We start from the raw sequence: 18,086 nt of genomic DNA, 5'->3' as shown, positions 1-18,086 counted from the left end.
TTCAGTTATAAACAAAGTATGCACACAATCATCACTAAAGCCACTATAAAAATAAAGGGAGGGCCGGGCGTGGTGGCGTATGCTGTAATCCCAGCACTCCGGAGGCAGAGGTAGGAGGATCACCTTGAGTTCAAGGCCACCCTGAGACTATATAGTGAATTCCAGATCAGCCTGGGCTAGCAAGACCCTACCTCAACAACAACAACAACAAAAAAAAAAATTAATAAAATAAATAGACAAATAATTGGAGGGCTGGAGAGATGGTTTAGCCATTAAGGCGCTTGCCTATGAAGACTAAGGACCTAGGCTTGATGACCCCGTGCCCATGTAAACCAGATGCACAAGGTGGTGCATGCTTCTGGAGTTCATTTGCAGTGGCTAGTAAGCCCTAGAGTGCCCATTCTCTCTCTCTCCAATAAATAAATAAAATATTAAAATAAATAAATAAAGGGAAAAGAGAAGATGCCAGTGCAAACATAAATACAATCTTACTATGGCCTCTGGGTGAATTCTGAACCTCTTAACATGACCTTACAAGTTCACCTGCTTTTCCTGTAAACTAACAGGAAGCAGAGCTGTGAAGAGCTGTCAAGAGGGCATGGCAGCAGATGCCTATGATCAATCCCAACTCAGGATGTGAACGCAGGCAGGAGACAGAAGGATAGGCCAGCTTGGCCTGTGTAAGGAGACTGTCTCAAAAAGAGAAAAACATCAATCATTTCTCCCTGCCCCCAAGAGGTGATAAGGCCCTGTGATAATGGCAGTAGGGAAAGGATCAAATAACAGAACTGATTTGAAGGAAATTTCAGATAAAATTCATATAATTTGTTACCATTTGGATTAATATGGCAGGAACTAATTAAAGACTGATGTTTCAACAGACAGGAAACAGGAGGAAATCGCTGGGGGAGCATCTAGCAGACAGTTGGAGCTATTGCCATGGAGAAATGTCACAGCTTGAGGAAATACACCGTCAGGTTATCAGGAGACACTGTAGGATTGGCTGGGATAGACCAAGTACAGACTTTGAGAACTTGCTATGATAGGCACTGTTTTAAGCTTTCATCACATATTATCTTGTTTAATTCCTTCCAACCATCATAATCTAATTCTAATTTCTAGATGAGAAGACTGAGGTGGGAAGAAATGAAACAGTCCTGGGGTTGCACGGGGAGGGGGGGGACGGGATGCTGTAGTCCCTGGTGAGAACTGACAAGTTCACTGACATGGTGGTTGTAACCAGGTGATTACAACATTCTTCCTTCCGGCAACACTATCATTACTACAGCTGAAGACAACAACACCACTTACTCATTGAGCATTCAAAGTTTGCCGAACAACCTGCAGTTTTCATTGCAAATGGTTTTCAAGAGCAGTATGGTTAGTGTTCCTAATGTCACAGAAAACTGAAGCTCAGCACAGTTGCACCATTTGTCTGAAATCACAGGGCTAACAGGCAGTACTTCTAAGTTCCAAATCTAGACTAGGCAGAGTCATCATGCAAGCTGGAATGAAACTGAGCTGGAGAAATAGCTCAGTGGTAAATATAAAAAGAAAAGGAGGGGGGGGGAAGAGTACTGATTTACCATGCTAGAGAGCCTGGGTTCAAGCCCAGTATACACACCAAAAGGAGCTTCTAGAAAAGAAACTCTGGAAACAACAGAGTTCAACACAGAAGAGAGACAAGGGGACAGGTTCCTTAAAACGTTATCATTATAAAATACCTGACGTTTTAGAGAGATCAATTCCATATCCAGTTGCCTCAGGATGGTGTTGGCTGCATTGGGACTACAGGAAACAGCTACCACATCTTCCTGGGTTAGATACATGCCCTTGGGAGGACGGCACTTTGACCGCTGAGAATGATGGCGATGCTGCAGGCTCTGATACTCTCTCCTCCCAAGGCCAATCTTGCTAGTCTGGACGGGTTGTTCAGTACTACCCTAAAGAGAATGAAGGTAGAATAACAGCCCTTGAGTTTTACAATTGTACATAGAGAAAAACATCTATAACAAATGAAGAAAATCTGCACTACAAAATAGTTCCACCAAATTATATTTTGTATAAGCCCAAATCAGCTCACACAAGTATTCATCAGCTGAAAGGACATATAAAACAACGTGTGCTTCATTAATCCACTCAGTCAAAGGTTTGTTTTTATGCCCTAAGGACTAAGAATACATGAAAAAGTAAGTTATACTGTAAACAAGTCCTGTTTGCTTAAGTAAAAATGGGCAGAGAAACAAAACCCAAAACTACAAAATTATTATACAAAAGTTTGCAAAGCAGCACAATCACCTGTGATCCATCCAGGGTAAGCTAGACCCTGGTCATGGTTGGTAGCAAGAAAAAACCTTGTCCCTGGCTCAAAGAGGTTGCTTAGTGGTTAAGGCCAAGCCAAGGGACTCAGATTCAGGTTCAATTCCTCAGGATCCATGTAAAGCCAGATGCACAAGGTAGCGCATGTCTGGAGTTTGTTTGCAGTGGCTGGAGCAGTTATACCCATTTTCTGTTCCTTATCTGCCTCCTCCTTTCTCTTTCAAATAGATAAATAAAAACAGAACCTCTGTCTCAGAGGAGGAAGGAGGCAGACTGGAGAGATGGCCCAGCGTTAAAGATGCTTGCTTGTGAAGCCTGCCCGCCTGAGGGTGACTCCCCAGCACTCACGTACAGTCGGCTGGGAATTCCTCTGCAGCAGCAGGAGTTCCTGACACACCGAGTGCACACAGGAAAGTTGGAGGAGAGCACCGACGCCGAGGCCGCCCTCCAACCGCCACAGCACAAGTGGCGTAACTCAACGTACACATGCAAAAACAAATGAAGCTTAAAAAGAAGAGGCAAACTTGAAACCCCAACAATATCTCACATTAGGCAGCTCAGAAAAAAAAGAGAGAGAGAGAGAGAAGCATCGCTTCATTTTCACTTGGGCTTGTTGAGGGAGAGTCCTGTGAAGGTTAGAACATTGACAACTGTGGGCAATGTGGACATTGTCAGATGGGCTTAACTTAACTCCAAATCCACAAATCAAATAACTGATGCTCCAGAGCCGGGCGTGGTGGTGCACACCTTTAATCCCAGCACTCGGGAGGCAGAGGTAGAAGGATCACTGTGAGTTTGAGGCCACCCTGAGACTACATAGTGAGTTCCAGGTCAGCCCGAGCTAGAGCATGACCCTATCTCAAAAATGATTAAAAAAAAAAAAAAGCTTCAAAAGTGCAAGGAAAGGTGCTCTACAAGGAAGAGTGGTGACTTATCAAACAAGAAGCTCGCATGGCAAGCGACTCTGTGCTGCTCAGAGAAATCGCTATGCCACGACATTTACCTTACAGCATCTATTTAATACCTTCATTCTTTAGCATTCATTAGGAACTGGATAATTGTACAATGCAGCAGAATTCACTTTATTGCTCAAAACTGCAAGAATCTCTGGAGAGGTAAGCAGCTAGGAAGGGGTGGCAATTTGCCTAGAGCTCCAGGCTTCAATGGGTAATAGTGAGGGCATGAGATGAAGCCAGACTGCTTGAAGGGAGCTCATGTGGCAGAGAAAAAATGCCTCTTCTCTGCCCAAGAAGATGAAAAGTAGCCATCTGTATCATTGTGGCTGGGGGAAAAAAGTCTTTAAAAGTCTCCACTGAGAATACCTAATGGCATTCTTGCCTTCAGGCAGGCTTAGGACTTAAATTTATATAATCCTTGTAAGCCTGACAAGCCCCAAATAAACACCTTATAGTGTCTCAGGTTGTGATGCCCGAGCAGAGGTGAATAAAAAAGCCCTCTGGAAAACACACAGCAAACTTGGATGTCAAAAACGGGTTTATGACTAACAGTCATCAGTAACCTTTTAAAGGACATACTTCCAGAAAAAAAGGAAGTCTTTTCAAAGGAAAACTAAGGGTCTACAAAGCATAAGAGCAACATAAAAGTTAAACAGATAGGCAGAGCTGAGGACATGGCTCAACAGTGAGAGGTGCTTTCTTGCAAAGCCTGCAGGCCTGCGTTTGACTTCCCAGTACCCATGTGCAGCCAGACACAAAAATGGTGCGTGGGTCTGGTGTACATGTCATTTGCAGTGCAGGAGACCATGGCACACCCATACACATGCATACACACAAAAAAATAAAAGGACTTTTTTCTTTTTTTTATTTGAGGTAGGGTCATACTCTAGCCCAGGCTAGCCTGGAATTCACTATGTAGTCCCAGGCACACATATACACATACATTCAAATAAATCAATTTTGGGGGGATTTCAAAGTAAGCTCTCGCTATAGGCTAGGCTGACGTGGAATTCACTATGTAGTTGCATGGTGGCCTCAAACTCACAGTGATTCATCTACTTCTGCCTCCCACATGGTGTGATTACAGGCGTATGCCAAAACTCTCAGCAAATAATTTTTTTTTAAAAAAGAATAGATTTTGGAATGGCTTAGTGGTTAAGGCATTTGCCTACAAAGCCAAAGGACCCAGGTTCAATTCCCCAGGACCCCTGTTAGCCAGATGTACAAGGGGGTGCAGGCGTCTGGAGTTTGTTTGCATTGGCTAGAGGCCCTAGTGTGTTCATTCTCTCTCTCTCCCCCTCTTCTCTGTCAAATAAATAAATAAAAATAAAATATTTATTAAAAAAAGAATAGATTTCAACCACAAAATAAATAAATGTTTGATTTGAGAAATTCAAAAAGCCAAAATTTGGTGGTTTGAATGTAAATGTATATCCCTCATTGCTTTAGGTATTTTTGATTAACCTTCCTATTTAATCTTTAGCAGGTGGAGACCTGCTAAAGGAGGTATGTCACTGGGGGAGGATCTTGAGTACAGCCATCCTAGATGTGTTGAGAACCAACTCAGGCTCTGGCTGTTCATGCTTCCTGGTGCTGGGTGCTGGTTCTGCTCTCTGCTGTGGGTGGACGCTGGAGTGAGTCAGCTGCTTCCACCATGCTGCAGCTTCCCCTGGAATCTGCAGGCTGGAGTAAACCCTCTCCTCCCATAAGCTGCCTCTGGTCAGATGTTTGTCCCAGTAATGAGAAGGTAACTGCAACACAAGATGTAACTAAAACTGAAGTAAAAGCATTCTAAGGGTTTTTATAATAATCAGAAAGTCATGAGAGATACCCAAATCAGATTTTAAGCTAGAAGTGGAAGATAAAATCACTGAGTATTGCAATAAGAACAGAATGGAGGAACATCACAAGCTATAAGACAGTAAGATAATAGAACATTTCATCCCCCAAAACAAAGCACGCTAGAACTCCAGAAGGTCAAGCACACAGTGGAAATAAGACAGAATAAAAAATACAAGCATCAATGAAAAAGAACAATGCAAATGGGATAAACTCTTCAGATAAAATATAAGATCCATATATATGTTCCCTATATGACACACACTTAACAGAAATGTTGAAAGTAAAAATCATAAAGACACTCCAGGCAAATATTTAGCTAAAGAAAATGGTGGAGTTACAACTATCAGACAAAATAACCTTTAAGACAAGACAGACTAAAGGGTCACAACACATTGATAAAACAAGATAAAACATTTCAAAATTTGTATGCAACTAATAACAGCTTCAAATATAAAAAGTGTTATTTCTCAATAACTAAGAGATGAACAAATAAAACCCAAAGAGCCAGTAGCCAAGCACAGAGATTTCAGCTCCATGACTTCACAGCCTTAGATTAATGGACACATAGAATACCTTATACCCAATGCAATATATATTACTCTTAAGTACAAATTGACAAATCATGAAAATTCCATATTCTAAGTTTGGAGGCATAAAATATGTCAGCAAACTCAACATTGCTACCATTAAGTAGGAGTCAATATCCATGCCACTTGATTCTAGACAAACATTAGTGACTTACCTATAGCAACAAATAACTCCCAAGCCTGGACCAGAAATACCTAGGTAGCCATGTAGTCATCTGGGTATGGACTTTGGAGGAAAACAGCCACTTGTTTAAAGTCAGCTTCTCAGAGACCTCCATGCTGTGGCGGACACAGAGCTGCTCCAGTTGACAGCTGGCCTCAACTAACTAGCAATGTGAATGGGTCAAAACCTGCAATGATAGCCTACTTAATACTGAAATATGAAAGTCATTTTGGGGGGGCTGGAAAGATGGCTCAGCAGTTCAGGCACATTCCTGCAAAGCCTAAAGACCCAGGTTTGATTCCCAGTACCCACATAAAGCCAGATACACAAAATGGCACATGCATCTGGAGTTCATTTGCAGCAGCTAGAGTCTCTGGCATACCCATTCTCATTCTCTCTCTCCTTACAAATAAGTATTTTTTTTAAAGTCATTTTCTCAGAATTTGGACATGGCTCAGTGGTTGGGGCACTTGTTTGCAGATCCTGATGGCCTAGGTTCAATTATTCAGTGCCCAAATGGAGCCAGAAGCACACAGTGGTGCGTGTCTCTCTCTCTCAATTTAAAAAGAAAACAAAGCAACATTTTCTGTAAAATCAAAGATTAGCAGAAAATTGCTACCCTAGCTTCCAAACATATTAGCAGGAATTGCTAAAGAGTTCAGAAAGGGAAGAAGTAAGGGAAAGACTAGGATAGAAGAGAAAGAAAACTGCTATTATTTTTAGGTGATATAAATAGCAGCCATATTAAAGCAGCCTGGGGGGAGGGGAAATAAGCAGAAAGACAGTACAATATAGTCTTCTACCATAAAATGAAGGAGTATAGGGAATTATCAATCACAGCAGTGAAGCAGGAGAGACTCAGAGCTTCTAGGACCCCCCACGAACACCAGCCTCCTTGCAAAGTCAAAAACCTTAAGGAGAGGACAGCAGGAACCAGCTGAGCAGCTACTGAAGGAGAAGACAAACGGGACCAGTTACGCAGCTCCAGGACAACTTTGGGCACACTCCACAGCCTCCCCTCTCCTGGCTGCCAGCAGGTGAAAACCCTGGAGATCTAAGGAAGGGAGCTCAACTGCGCAGCATCCAGCAGAGCAGATCAGAACAGTGGCTCCACTGACCCAGCCAGCCGAGCCAAGCCAAGCCCACGGCACAACACAGAGGGACCCAAGAGGTCCCTCGGCATGGGTGAGACTGAGAGCCATTGCAAAAGGTAGCAGGGCCTACTTACACTGGGTCAATACTTGCATCCAAACCTGCTATTCAGGCCTGCACTGGCAGTGCTAATCGTACCTTCCACGTCAGGGCAGGTTACGTGCTAGATCTGGTGGATGGTTAGCTTTGCCATTCTGAAATAAACTGTAATTTGGAATTGTTCTTTGTTGCTTCCTGAGTTATAGTACCTTTGTCATCTTCTTCTGCCTTTTGTGGGGGCATGATCTCTCATGTCCCCAGGCTGACGTGGAACCCCATTGCAGACCAAAAATCTCAGCCTCCTACCTGACAGGAATAAGTGTGTGGGGGCAACACCCACCCATAGAGACTTTGACTTTGTTAGATTATCTATTTGTTTTAATCCCCACTCTTACATAAATGCCCCAGGGTGCTTTAGATTGACTGTATAAATTGCTTTGTATTTTCCTCCACCCAGCCTGCTAGAATACGTGCATAGCAGGCAAACCCATTACACTTAGGGTCACTTCTGCTGGTACTTGGGGTATAATGTCAGGGCCACATATGGCACCTTAAGCTCCTATCCTGAACATACATAAACGTCAGATTTACATGTCTAAGAACACTGCAAATAACTAGAAAATTAAGATATTAAAATATTAAGATAAAAATCATATTAAGATAAAAATTTCAGGCTGGAGAGATGGCTTAGCGGTTAAGTGCTTGCCTGTGAAGCCTAAGGACCCCAGTTCAAGGCTCGGTTCCCCAGGTCCCACGTTAGCCAGATGCACAAGGGGGCGCACGCGTCTGGAGTTCGTTTGCAGTGGCTGGAAGCCCTGGCGCACCCATTCTATCTCTCTCCCTCTATCTGTCTTTCTCCCTGTGTCTGTTGCTCTCAAATAAATAAATAAAAAATGAACAAAAAAAATCTAAAAATAAAAAATAAAAAAGATAAAAATCTCTACCTTATAATACAAGAAACACAAAAAGGTCAATACAATTCCAACAAAAATTATAAATACATCAGAAATGACCTCCAAGTTGAAACTGACTTAGATGAAATGTCTACAAAGATTTCAAAAGAATGACTGTAACTATGAACAAGGCTGGTTCAACATACACAAATCAATAAAGGTAATTCACTATATAAAGGAACTGAAGAACAAAAATCACATACATGATCATCTCAATAGATGAGAAAAGGCACTTGATAAAATCCGACATCCCTTCATGGCAAAAGTTCTAAAGAAACTGGAAATAGAAGGAACACATCTCAACATACAAAAGGCTATTTATAACAAACCTATGTAAATATCATACTTAATGGAGAAAAACTTGAAGCCTTTCTAATAAAATCAGGAACAAGACAAAGGTGTCCACTGTCCCCACTTTTATTCAATATAGTACTGGAAGTCTTAGCTATAACAGTAAGGCAAGAGATACACATAAAAGGGATACAAATTAGAAAGCAAAAGATCAAGTTATCTTTATTTTCAGATGATATGATTCTATATATAAACGACCCTTAAGACTGTAGCAGCAAACTATTAGAGCTGATAAACACTTTTAGCAATGTAGCAGGATACAAAATAAACATTCGGAAATCAGTAGCATTCCTATATACAAACATGTTGAGGGAAAAATTAGGGAATCACTCCCATTCACAATTGCCTCAAAAAAATAAATAAAAGTACCTTGGAATAACTAACCAACGAAGTGAAGGCTCTCTACGAAATGAAAACTTTAAGACACTCTAGACAGAAATTGAAGAACACTAGGAAATGGAAAGACAGGCATGGTGGCACGCACCTTTATTCCCAGCACTTGGGAGGCAGAAATAGAGGGATCACCATGAGTTTGAGGCCACCTTGAGACTACATAGTGAATTCCAGGTCAGCCTGAGCTAGAGGGAGACCCTACCTCAAAAAAAAAAAAAAAAAAAAAAAAAGACATCCCATGTTCTTGGATTAGAATAACTAATATTTGTGAAATTGTCAATCTTAACAAAAGCAATGCACACATTTAATGCAATCCTCATCAAAATTCTAATGGAATTCTTCATGGAAATAGAAAAAAAAATCCCAAAATTCATTCATAAACACATAAAACCTCAAATACCCAAAACAAATTTGAGCAACAAAAATAAGTCTGGTGGTATCACCATACCTGACTTTAACTTCTATTATCTCTATTACAGAGTCGTAATAACAAAAGACCAACACGGCACTGGCACAAAAGCAGACATTTGGGGCACAGAACAGAATAGAGGACCCAGATGTAAATTCAGGCAGCTACAGACATCTGATTTTTTGACAAAAATATTCACTGGGAAAAAGATAGCCTCTTAAACAAATGGTGCTTGGAAAACTGGATATCTACCCTAGAAGGATGAAAACAGATCCTTATCTCTCTCCATGCACAAGAATCAAGTTCAAATGGATCAAAGACCTTTATATCAGATATGAAATTCTAAAACTGCTACAGGAAAAAGTAGGGGAAAGCTTTTAATATACTGACATAGGCAAAGACTTTCAGAATATAATGCTAGTTGCTCAGGAAATAAAACCACTAATTAACACTGGGACCTCATGAAATTAACATCTAGTTTCAAGTATGTTGTCATAGAAACATAAAAATCAGACAATCCCATTAAAAAATGGGCTATGGTCTGGAGATGGCTTAACAGTTAAGGCACCTGCCTGAGAAGCCTAAGGACCCAAGGTTCAATTCACTAGGACCCACTTAAGCCAGATGCACAAAGTGGTGCATGTGTCTGGAGTTTGGCTAAAAGCCTTGGTGTGCCCATTCTCACTCTGTATATCTGCCTGCTTCTCTCTCAAATAAATGAATAGAGAAACAAACAAACAGAAGACTTCTTGATGAGGGTTTTTTTTTTTTTTTTAAGCAAGCCCAACAGACTGGTCTTTTATTTATGAGAGAGCGCAAGAGTGAGACTTATAGCAAGCAAGAGAGAGAGAGAGAATTGGTACGCCAGAGTCTCCAGACACTGTAACCCAACTCCAGATGTGTGTGGCACCTTGTACACATGTATGATCTTGTGTGTCTGGCTTAGGTAGGATCTGGGGAGTCAAACACTGGTCCTTACTCTTCAAAGGCAAGCACCTTAACTTATATATCAATGCTATAGCCCTGTTGAGTTTTGTGGGGTTTTTTGTTTGCTTGTTATTTAAAGGAGGGCTGGGTATGGTGGTGCATGCCTTTAATCTCAGCACTCAGTAGGCAGAGGCAGGAGGATCACCATGATTTCAAGGCCATCCTGAGACTACAGAGTGAATTCCAGATCAGCCTGAGCTAGGAGACCCAACCTTGAAAAAAAAGCAGGGCGGGGGGATATATATGGAACTAAATACAGAGTTCTCAAAAGAAACATCAGCCTGGCGTGGCGGTACATGGTAATTCCGTCATAGTACTTGGAAGCCAGAGGTAGACTCGCGGGAGTCCAAGGCCACACTGACACTACACAGTGAATTCCAGGTAAGCATGGCTAGAGTGAGGCCCTACCTTGAAAAAGAACCAAAAGAAGAAGAAATACAGATGGCATAATGGCATTTAAACATGTAAAAAATGTTCTAGTATGGATGCGAGCCCTCACACGTCACGGCACATGTAAGGAGGACACCGGACAACTTTGGACATTTGACTTCCAGCATGTTTGAAGCATGGTCTTTAGTCATTGTTTACCACTGTTTTCACCGGACTACGAGTTTCCAAGAGATTCTCTCCTCTCTCCCTTACTCTTCTTCTTTTGGGTGATTTTTTAAGGCAGCGTCTTGATTTAGCTCAGGCTGACCTGGAATTCACTATGTAGTCTCAGACTGGCCTCAAATTCACAACAATCCTCCTACCTCTGACTTCTGAGTGCTTGGATTAAAGATATGTGCCACCAAAAAAAAAAAAAAAGTTCTATATCGTTAGCCATTACCACTAGGGAAATGCAAATTAAAACTATTTTGAGATTCCACCTCTCTCCTGTCAGAATGGCTATAATCAAGAAAACAAATAACAGGGCTGGAGAGATGTCTTAGTGGTTAAAGTGGCGCAAGTGGCTAGAATTCATTCGCTGAGGCTGGAGGTTCTGACACACCCATTGTCTCTCTTTCCCTATCTCTTTCTCCCCCTCTCAAGTAAATAAAAAAATAAAAATGAAAGAGAAAACAAATGACAATAAATGCTGTAAGGATGTACAAAAAGAGGAACCCTTCTGCACTGTTGGTGAGAATGTAGTCTGGTCCAGCTATTGTGGAAATCAGTGTGGAGGTTCCTGAGACAGCTAAAAATAGATCTACCATATGACCCAGATATAGCACTCCTAGGCATATATCCTAAGGACTCATCTCATTACCTTAGAGATACTTGCTCAACCATGTTTATTGTTGCTCTATTCACAATAGCTGGGAAATGGAACCAGCTTAGATGTCCCTCAACAGATGGGTAGATAATGAAGTTATGATATACTTATACAATGGAGTTCTATTCAGCAGTAAAGAAAAATAAAATTATGAAATTTGCAGGGAAATGGATGAATCTGGAAAGGATTCTATTTAATGAGGTAATCCAGGCCCAGAAAGCCAAGTGACACATGTTCTCTCTTATATGTGGATCCAAGCTACAAATGTTTGGAGTTCTATGTGAGTTGGAATAAAACTCAGTAGCAGAGGCCAGTAAGCTAGAAAGAGGATATAAGGGAGGGAGCAGAGGGGGAACTTACAGGGATGGTATTGTATATGTGCAAGCAGAAGAACAGATTAGCGGGGGTGGAAAGGCCTAAGTGAGGTGACAGGAAGAGATTGAGTAAAGGAAATGTTGGAGCAGAGTTAATCAAAATTTAAGATGTTATGGGCTAGAGAGATGGCTTAGCAGTTAAGATGCTTGCCTACAAAGCCAAAGGACCCAGGTTCGATTTCCCAGGACCCACATAAGCCAGATGCACAATGTGGCACATGCCTCTGGAATTTCTTTGCAGTGGCTAGAGGCCCTGGTGTACCCATTCTCTCTCTCAAATAAATAATAATAATAAATCTTTAAAAGAATTAAGATGTTATGAATAAGCCATATGGAAAACTACCTTTTTGGATAATGGTGTACCCAGAAGGCACAGATTGTTACTAGAAAAATTTTGGTTGGGCTGGAGAGATGGCTTAGCGGTTAAGCGCTTGCCTGTGAAGCCTAAAGACCCCGGTTCGAGGCTCGGTTCCCCAGGTCCCACGTTAGCCAGATGCACAAGGGGGCGCATGCGTCTGGAGTTCGTTTGCAGAGGCTGGAAGCCCTGGCGCGCCCATTCTCTCTCTGTCCCTCTATTTGTCTTTCTCTCTTTGTCTGTCGCTCTCAAATAAATAAATAAATTAATTAAAAAAAAAATTTTGGTGCCAGAGATGGGATGCCTTCCAGTGAGTTGTTGGCCAGGGAGGTCCCTGATGGCCCCAAAACATTATAGGACACGGCCAAGGCTCTTGGTTTCCCACCAGAAATAGATGGTAAGACTCTATTGCTAAAGACTCCACAAGCTTGGGCTGCAAGGTGACTGAGAAATCAAGCTGAAACTGAGCTGAAAATCTCTTCCTTATAGACCAGCTGACAGTAAGCTGGAAAAAGCTATGCTGCATGTAGCCCAATGGGAGAGAGAAGTCATCAGCGGACACTGAAAGCCTTAAGTTGGGCCAACCAGGCCAAATGAGGCAATGGGTGCAATAGTGGCATGTCTGTTATGGGGGAACCAACCGTTCACTAGCTGGACTGGAGGACGGCTCCATGGAAGGGAATACAACCCTGATGCTGAAAAGCTACGGCAGGGTAGGTCACGAGCCCCAGGGGTGTCCCGCCTGCTGCTGTCTGGCTAAACGCATATACTATGCTCACCAAACTGCCCAGTAAGCACTTCTCTTAACATCCATCCCCATATATTAATGCTAAGAGAAGTTTCTCTTTTCAGATGGGAGTGACCTATGGGATGACTCAAAAGGCACCATAGTGCTGACAAGAAGTGAGAGAGGAGTGCTCAGCACTGAAACATCTCTATAATACCCTCCAAAGCTCAAAGTCCATTGCAAAAGAGGGGGCAGAAAGAATATAAGAGCCAAAGGAAGAATAGGACAACTTACAATGCTGTCTTCCAGACACAAAATGGTCTGGATATCTATGACCTTGCAATGCCTGGTGCTACCTACACAGGCCCCTCAATAGTAGGAGGAAAAGATGATGACTTCAAAATAAAAGAGAGACTAATTGGAAAGGGGAGGAGATATGATGGAGAGTGGATTTGTGAAGGGGAAAGTGGGGGAGAGGAGAGAATTAGGGCTTATTGTCTTTAATTATGGAAGTTTTCAATTAAAAAAGTTTTTTTTTTTTTTTTTTTTTTTTAAAGACGTGGACTAGAGAGATTGCTTAGCAGTTAAGGCACTTGCTTGAGAAGCCTAAGAACCCATGTTTGAATCTCCAGGTCCCACATAAACCAGATGCACAGTGACACAAGTGCATAATGGCATACATGTGCACAAGGAGGGCACATGCATGTGGAGTTCATTTACAGTGGCTAAAGGCCCTGGCACGCCCACTTACTCTCTCTGCTTCTTTGTCTCTCTCTCAAAATAATTTTGTTTTAAAAAGACTAATTAGAAAGCTACAATACCTGTGATAACAAGGGGTTGACCAGAGGTACTTACTGTTAAGAGAAGCAGAGCAGACGGCCGTGCCCTTATAAAATACCTGCAAGGGAAAAGGGGCGAGCCACAAACTGCTTCCGGTCCTGCAGCGCACTTAACCAAGGACTGGCGTCCACAACAGATAAGGGGGAAATATCTGAACACTTTCTGTCTCTTAAGAGAAAGAACAGATGTAGGTATAGTGGTACACACCTATAATCCTTGCACTCAGGAGGTGAAGGCAAAAGGATGAGGAGTCCAGGGTCATCCTTGGATACAACAATGCCAGCCCAGGCTACCAGGAATATTGTTTCAAAATAAAAACAAAAAAGAAAAACACAGGCTGGGCGTGGTTGATACACACCATTAGTACCAGCACTTGGGAGGCTGAGATAGGATTGCTGAGTTTGAGGCCAGCCTGAAACTACATAATGAATTCCAGGTCAGCCTGGACTAAAGGGAGACCCTGTCTGGAAAAACCTAAGACAGAGAAAGAAAAGCATCCAATATAAAAGGCTAAAAACAGACTTTATCTTAGGATGAAAGAATGGAAGATGGCATTTCAAGCAAATGGGCCTAGAAAACAAGCAGTGTTGCTATTCTAAAAATCTGACAGGACAGACTTTAAGCCAACATTAGTTAAAAAAGATTTAAAAGGTTATTTTTTATTGACTAAGAAACAATACAAGAGAATACTACAATTTTAAGCACATGCGACCTCACATATGGGTGCTCCCAATTTCATTAAACAAGCACTACTAGACTTGGTCACAGATAACACCAAGCCGTGACCACTGGGTGATTCAAAAGTCACCAAGGTGCTGAGAAGAAGTGACAGAGGAGTGTTCAGCACTGCAATATCTCTGTCACACCTTCCAAGGCTCAGAGTACAATGCAGAAGAGATGGTGAAAAGAATGTAAGAGCCAAAGGAAAGGAAGGGTAGGACTGCTTACAATGCAGTCTTCAGACAAAAAATGGCCTGGATATCCATGACCGCACAGTGCCTGACACTACCTACACAAGACCTTCATAATAGGAGGAAAAGATCATGACATCAGCATAAAAGAGAGACTGACTGGAAAGAAGGGATTCAGTGGAGGGTGGAACTGAGAGGGGAGAATAGGGATGGGAAGGGGAATTATCATGGTTTATTGTCTGAACTTTTGGAAGCTGTCAATAAAATGTTTAAAGAAAAGGAGTGAATAATTAATTTTGGACTATTGATACCCTTCAAAGAGAAGATATCGGTATACAACTGAGGAAGCATATACATGTTTGTTTAAGCTCAGTGTTGAATATACTGGCGTGGTAGTTTGAATGTGATAGTGTAAATATAAGGCCTCATAGACTCAGGTATTTTATTAAGATGAAGTTTGCAACTTCAGCTCCTAGCAGGCAGATTCCTATTTCAGGGGACATATTACTGGGGGTGGGGCCTGGGATCAAGCCCTAAGGTGTTTTGGGGGGCATGTCTTTAGTCTAGCCATACTAAGTATGTTCAGGGCAGTGAGAGCTCTGGCAGCTCATGCTTGCTGGGGTTGGTGTCTGCTTTCTTCAGCTTTTCCTCTCTCTTGGATATATGGAAGCATGTAGTTTCCTTCACCATGCATCAAGATCTTGAAGGCCTGAAATGAACCCCACCCTCCCATCAACGTGTCTGGTTGGCTGTTTGTCCCAGCAATGAGCAACTGATTGCCACACTAGTATGACATTTTATTACTCCTTAAGTTCCACACTACAGAGATTGGAGTGATGGCTTAGCGATTAAGGCACTTGCCTATAAAGCCTAAGGACCCAGGTTTGATTCCCCAGTACCGATATAAACCAGATGCACAATGTGGTGTGTGTGTCTGGAGTTCGTCTGCAGTGGCTAAAAGCCCTGATGAACACATTCTCTGCCTGTCTTCTCTGTCTCTAATAAATAAATAAAATATTTAAAACAAACTGTATACTACAATATGTATAGTTCACAATTTTAAAGAATTTAAAACTTTCTATGCAATGCTAACAATAAGAAAAAGCAGATATAAAGATTTGTATTAGACTCTTTCCCTGTGTGGTGTCCCTGCTCCTTATGAAGGGGCAAAGAAATGAACGAATGAAGTTGCTGAAGGAAAGTGCTGGTGGTAGACCATAACTGAATGAAAGTCTTTTTTTCCCCCTGAGACAGGCTCTCATGTACTCCAAGCTGCCTTCAAACTCATTATGTAGCCACAGATGACCTTGAACTTTGGATCCTATGCTTCCGCTTTCAGAGTGATGAGATTACAGGCATGCCACAGCATGTTGGTTATGTGATGCTGGGGCCTGAACGCAAGACTTCGTGTGTGCGGGGCAAACACTATGATCTGAGCTACATCCCCAGCTCTCCTTTGAGTGCTTATTAACCTACTCTCATTTCGCATTGGTTGCTAAGAGAGTGAGGTCACAGGTATGTAAAGTATCAGATGAGGATATATCATCTTATGCAGTTGGGCAAAATAGTACTATATATATTCATATACTTCCAGAAAACTAAATCAAATCCTTCAGTCTCATATTTGTACCATAACAAGAGCATAGGAAATATAATCTCATTCGTTATGGTAATGCCACTGAGCACTTACTGTGTTATTATATCCTGAAGTAAAGCACAGAAGGAAAAGACAGCTCTTACTATCCAGGAACAGGCTGGGGTTTAGGTGGAAGCAGAGCACACATACACTGCTCACAGCAATTGAGTGCTCTGGTGTGTTTATGGAAAATAGGATGTCAGTTCAAACCAAGGTACAAGATTTCACAATGAAGCCATCTCTTAGAAATTTGAGGAAAAAAAAAAAGATGCATGTGGGGACAGGGGACACGAAACATAACCATAGAACAAAAGCCAGGGAATTAAAAGCCATCTGTAAGATGGAATGTGTGGAGTGGAGACACCTGACAGGACAGCATGACTCTACTATCGACAACCAGGGCAGGGTTACAAGTAGATTTGCTTTGGCCACACGGTAGTCTGTTGGCTGCAGTAGTCCAGGCATGGAGATGAAACTGAAAAGAGTTGTGAAGCCTTAGGATAAAGTCCTAAAAATAGAAGGAGGCCAAGTAAACACACAAAGATTTCTAGCACTAATTTCACAAGCATTTCAAAGTGAGAATTCAAAGCCGTAATGACAAAATGGATTTAGTCTGGAAAAAAAATAAAGATGTCACAAACACTGAGACATAACCTACATCCTCAAGGCAGGATAGAGGGAACAGTCTCATAAAATGGAGACGCAATGGTTAAAAAGGCAGAGAGGAATCAGGAAAATGTCACAAAAGAAAAGACATTTTTTGTTTATATATATTTTAAGACAGAGTTTAACCATGTAGCCCAAACTGGTTTTGAACTCACTACTGGTCTAGCCCAAAACTCAAGATCTTCTTGAATTGGCAAACTCAAGCGCAAAGTAGTACTTTACAAAGCACGGTTGCAGACTAGAGAGATGGCTTAGTGGTTACAACATTTGTCTGCAAAGCCAAAGGATCTTGGTTCAATTCTCCAGGACCCACATAAGCCACATGCACAAGGGGTCGCATGCATCTGGAGTTCATTTGCAGTGGCTGGAAGCCCTGGCGTGCCCATTCTCTCTCTCTCTCTCAAATAAATAAGTAAATAAATAAAAAAATTTTTTTTAGAAAGCCTGGTTGTGCTGGGTGTGGTAGTACACACTTTTAATTCTAGCATGCAAGAGGAGGATTGCTGAGTTCCAGATCAGCCTGGGCTAGAGTGAGACACTACCTCAAAAACAAAACAACAACAAAAAACCCAGCAGCTGCGCATGGTTGCACACACCTTTAATCCCAGCACTTGGGAGGCAGAGGTAGGAGGATTGCAGTGAGTTCAAGGCCACCTTGAGACTCCATAGTGAATTCCAGGTCAGCCTGGGCTAGAGTGAGACCATACCTCAAACAAACAAACAAACAAACAAACAAACAAACAAAAAACCCAGGGCTGGAAAGATGGATAAGCGATTAAGGTGTTTGCCTGCAAAACCAGAGGATACTAGTGCAATTCTCCAGGACCCATGTAAGCCAGATGCACAAGGGTACGCAGGCATATGGAGTATGTTTGCAGTGGTTGGAGGCTCTGGCACGCCCATTCTCTCTCTCTCTCTTTCCCTCTTTCTCTCTCTCAAATAAATAAATAATAGTTGAAAAACAACTAAAACAAGCCAGGTGTAGTGGTGCATGCCTTTAATCCCAGCACTCCAGAGGATGAGGTAGGAGGATCACTCTGAGTTTTAGGCCAGCCTGAGACTACATAGTAAATTCCAGGTCAGCCTGGGATAGAGTGACGCTCTGCCTCAAACAACAACAACAACAACAAAAAAAACCCCGAACAACAACAAACACCTAAAATAAACAATG

The 18,086-nt window shown here is 42.0% G+C and overlaps 1 protein-coding gene across 6 annotated transcripts in view; it reads right to left on the bottom strand.

Moving 5' to 3' along the window:
• Window positions 1-18,086, bottom strand: part of Rcor3 (REST corepressor 3) — a 67,043-nt gene that overhangs the window by 23,968 nt on the left and 24,989 nt on the right. For all 6 annotated transcript variants that reach the window (XM_045142412.1, XM_045142414.1, XM_045142413.1 and 3 more), the window contains exon 8: window positions 1,725-1,943. In XM_045142412.1, the coding sequence (XP_044998347.1) occupies window positions 1,725-1,943 (219 nt within the window). The remainder of the gene's footprint in view (window positions 1-1,724; window positions 1,944-18,086) is intronic.

The sequence above is a fragment of the Jaculus jaculus genome, chromosome 1 (genome assembly GCF_020740685.1).
Source record: "Jaculus jaculus isolate mJacJac1 chromosome 1, mJacJac1.mat.Y.cur, whole genome shotgun sequence".
Taxonomy (NCBI): Eukaryota; Metazoa; Chordata; class Mammalia; order Rodentia; family Dipodidae; genus Jaculus; species Jaculus jaculus.
Note: the sequence above shows the minus strand (reverse complement) of the source record. Positions and strands in the feature narration are given on the sequence as shown.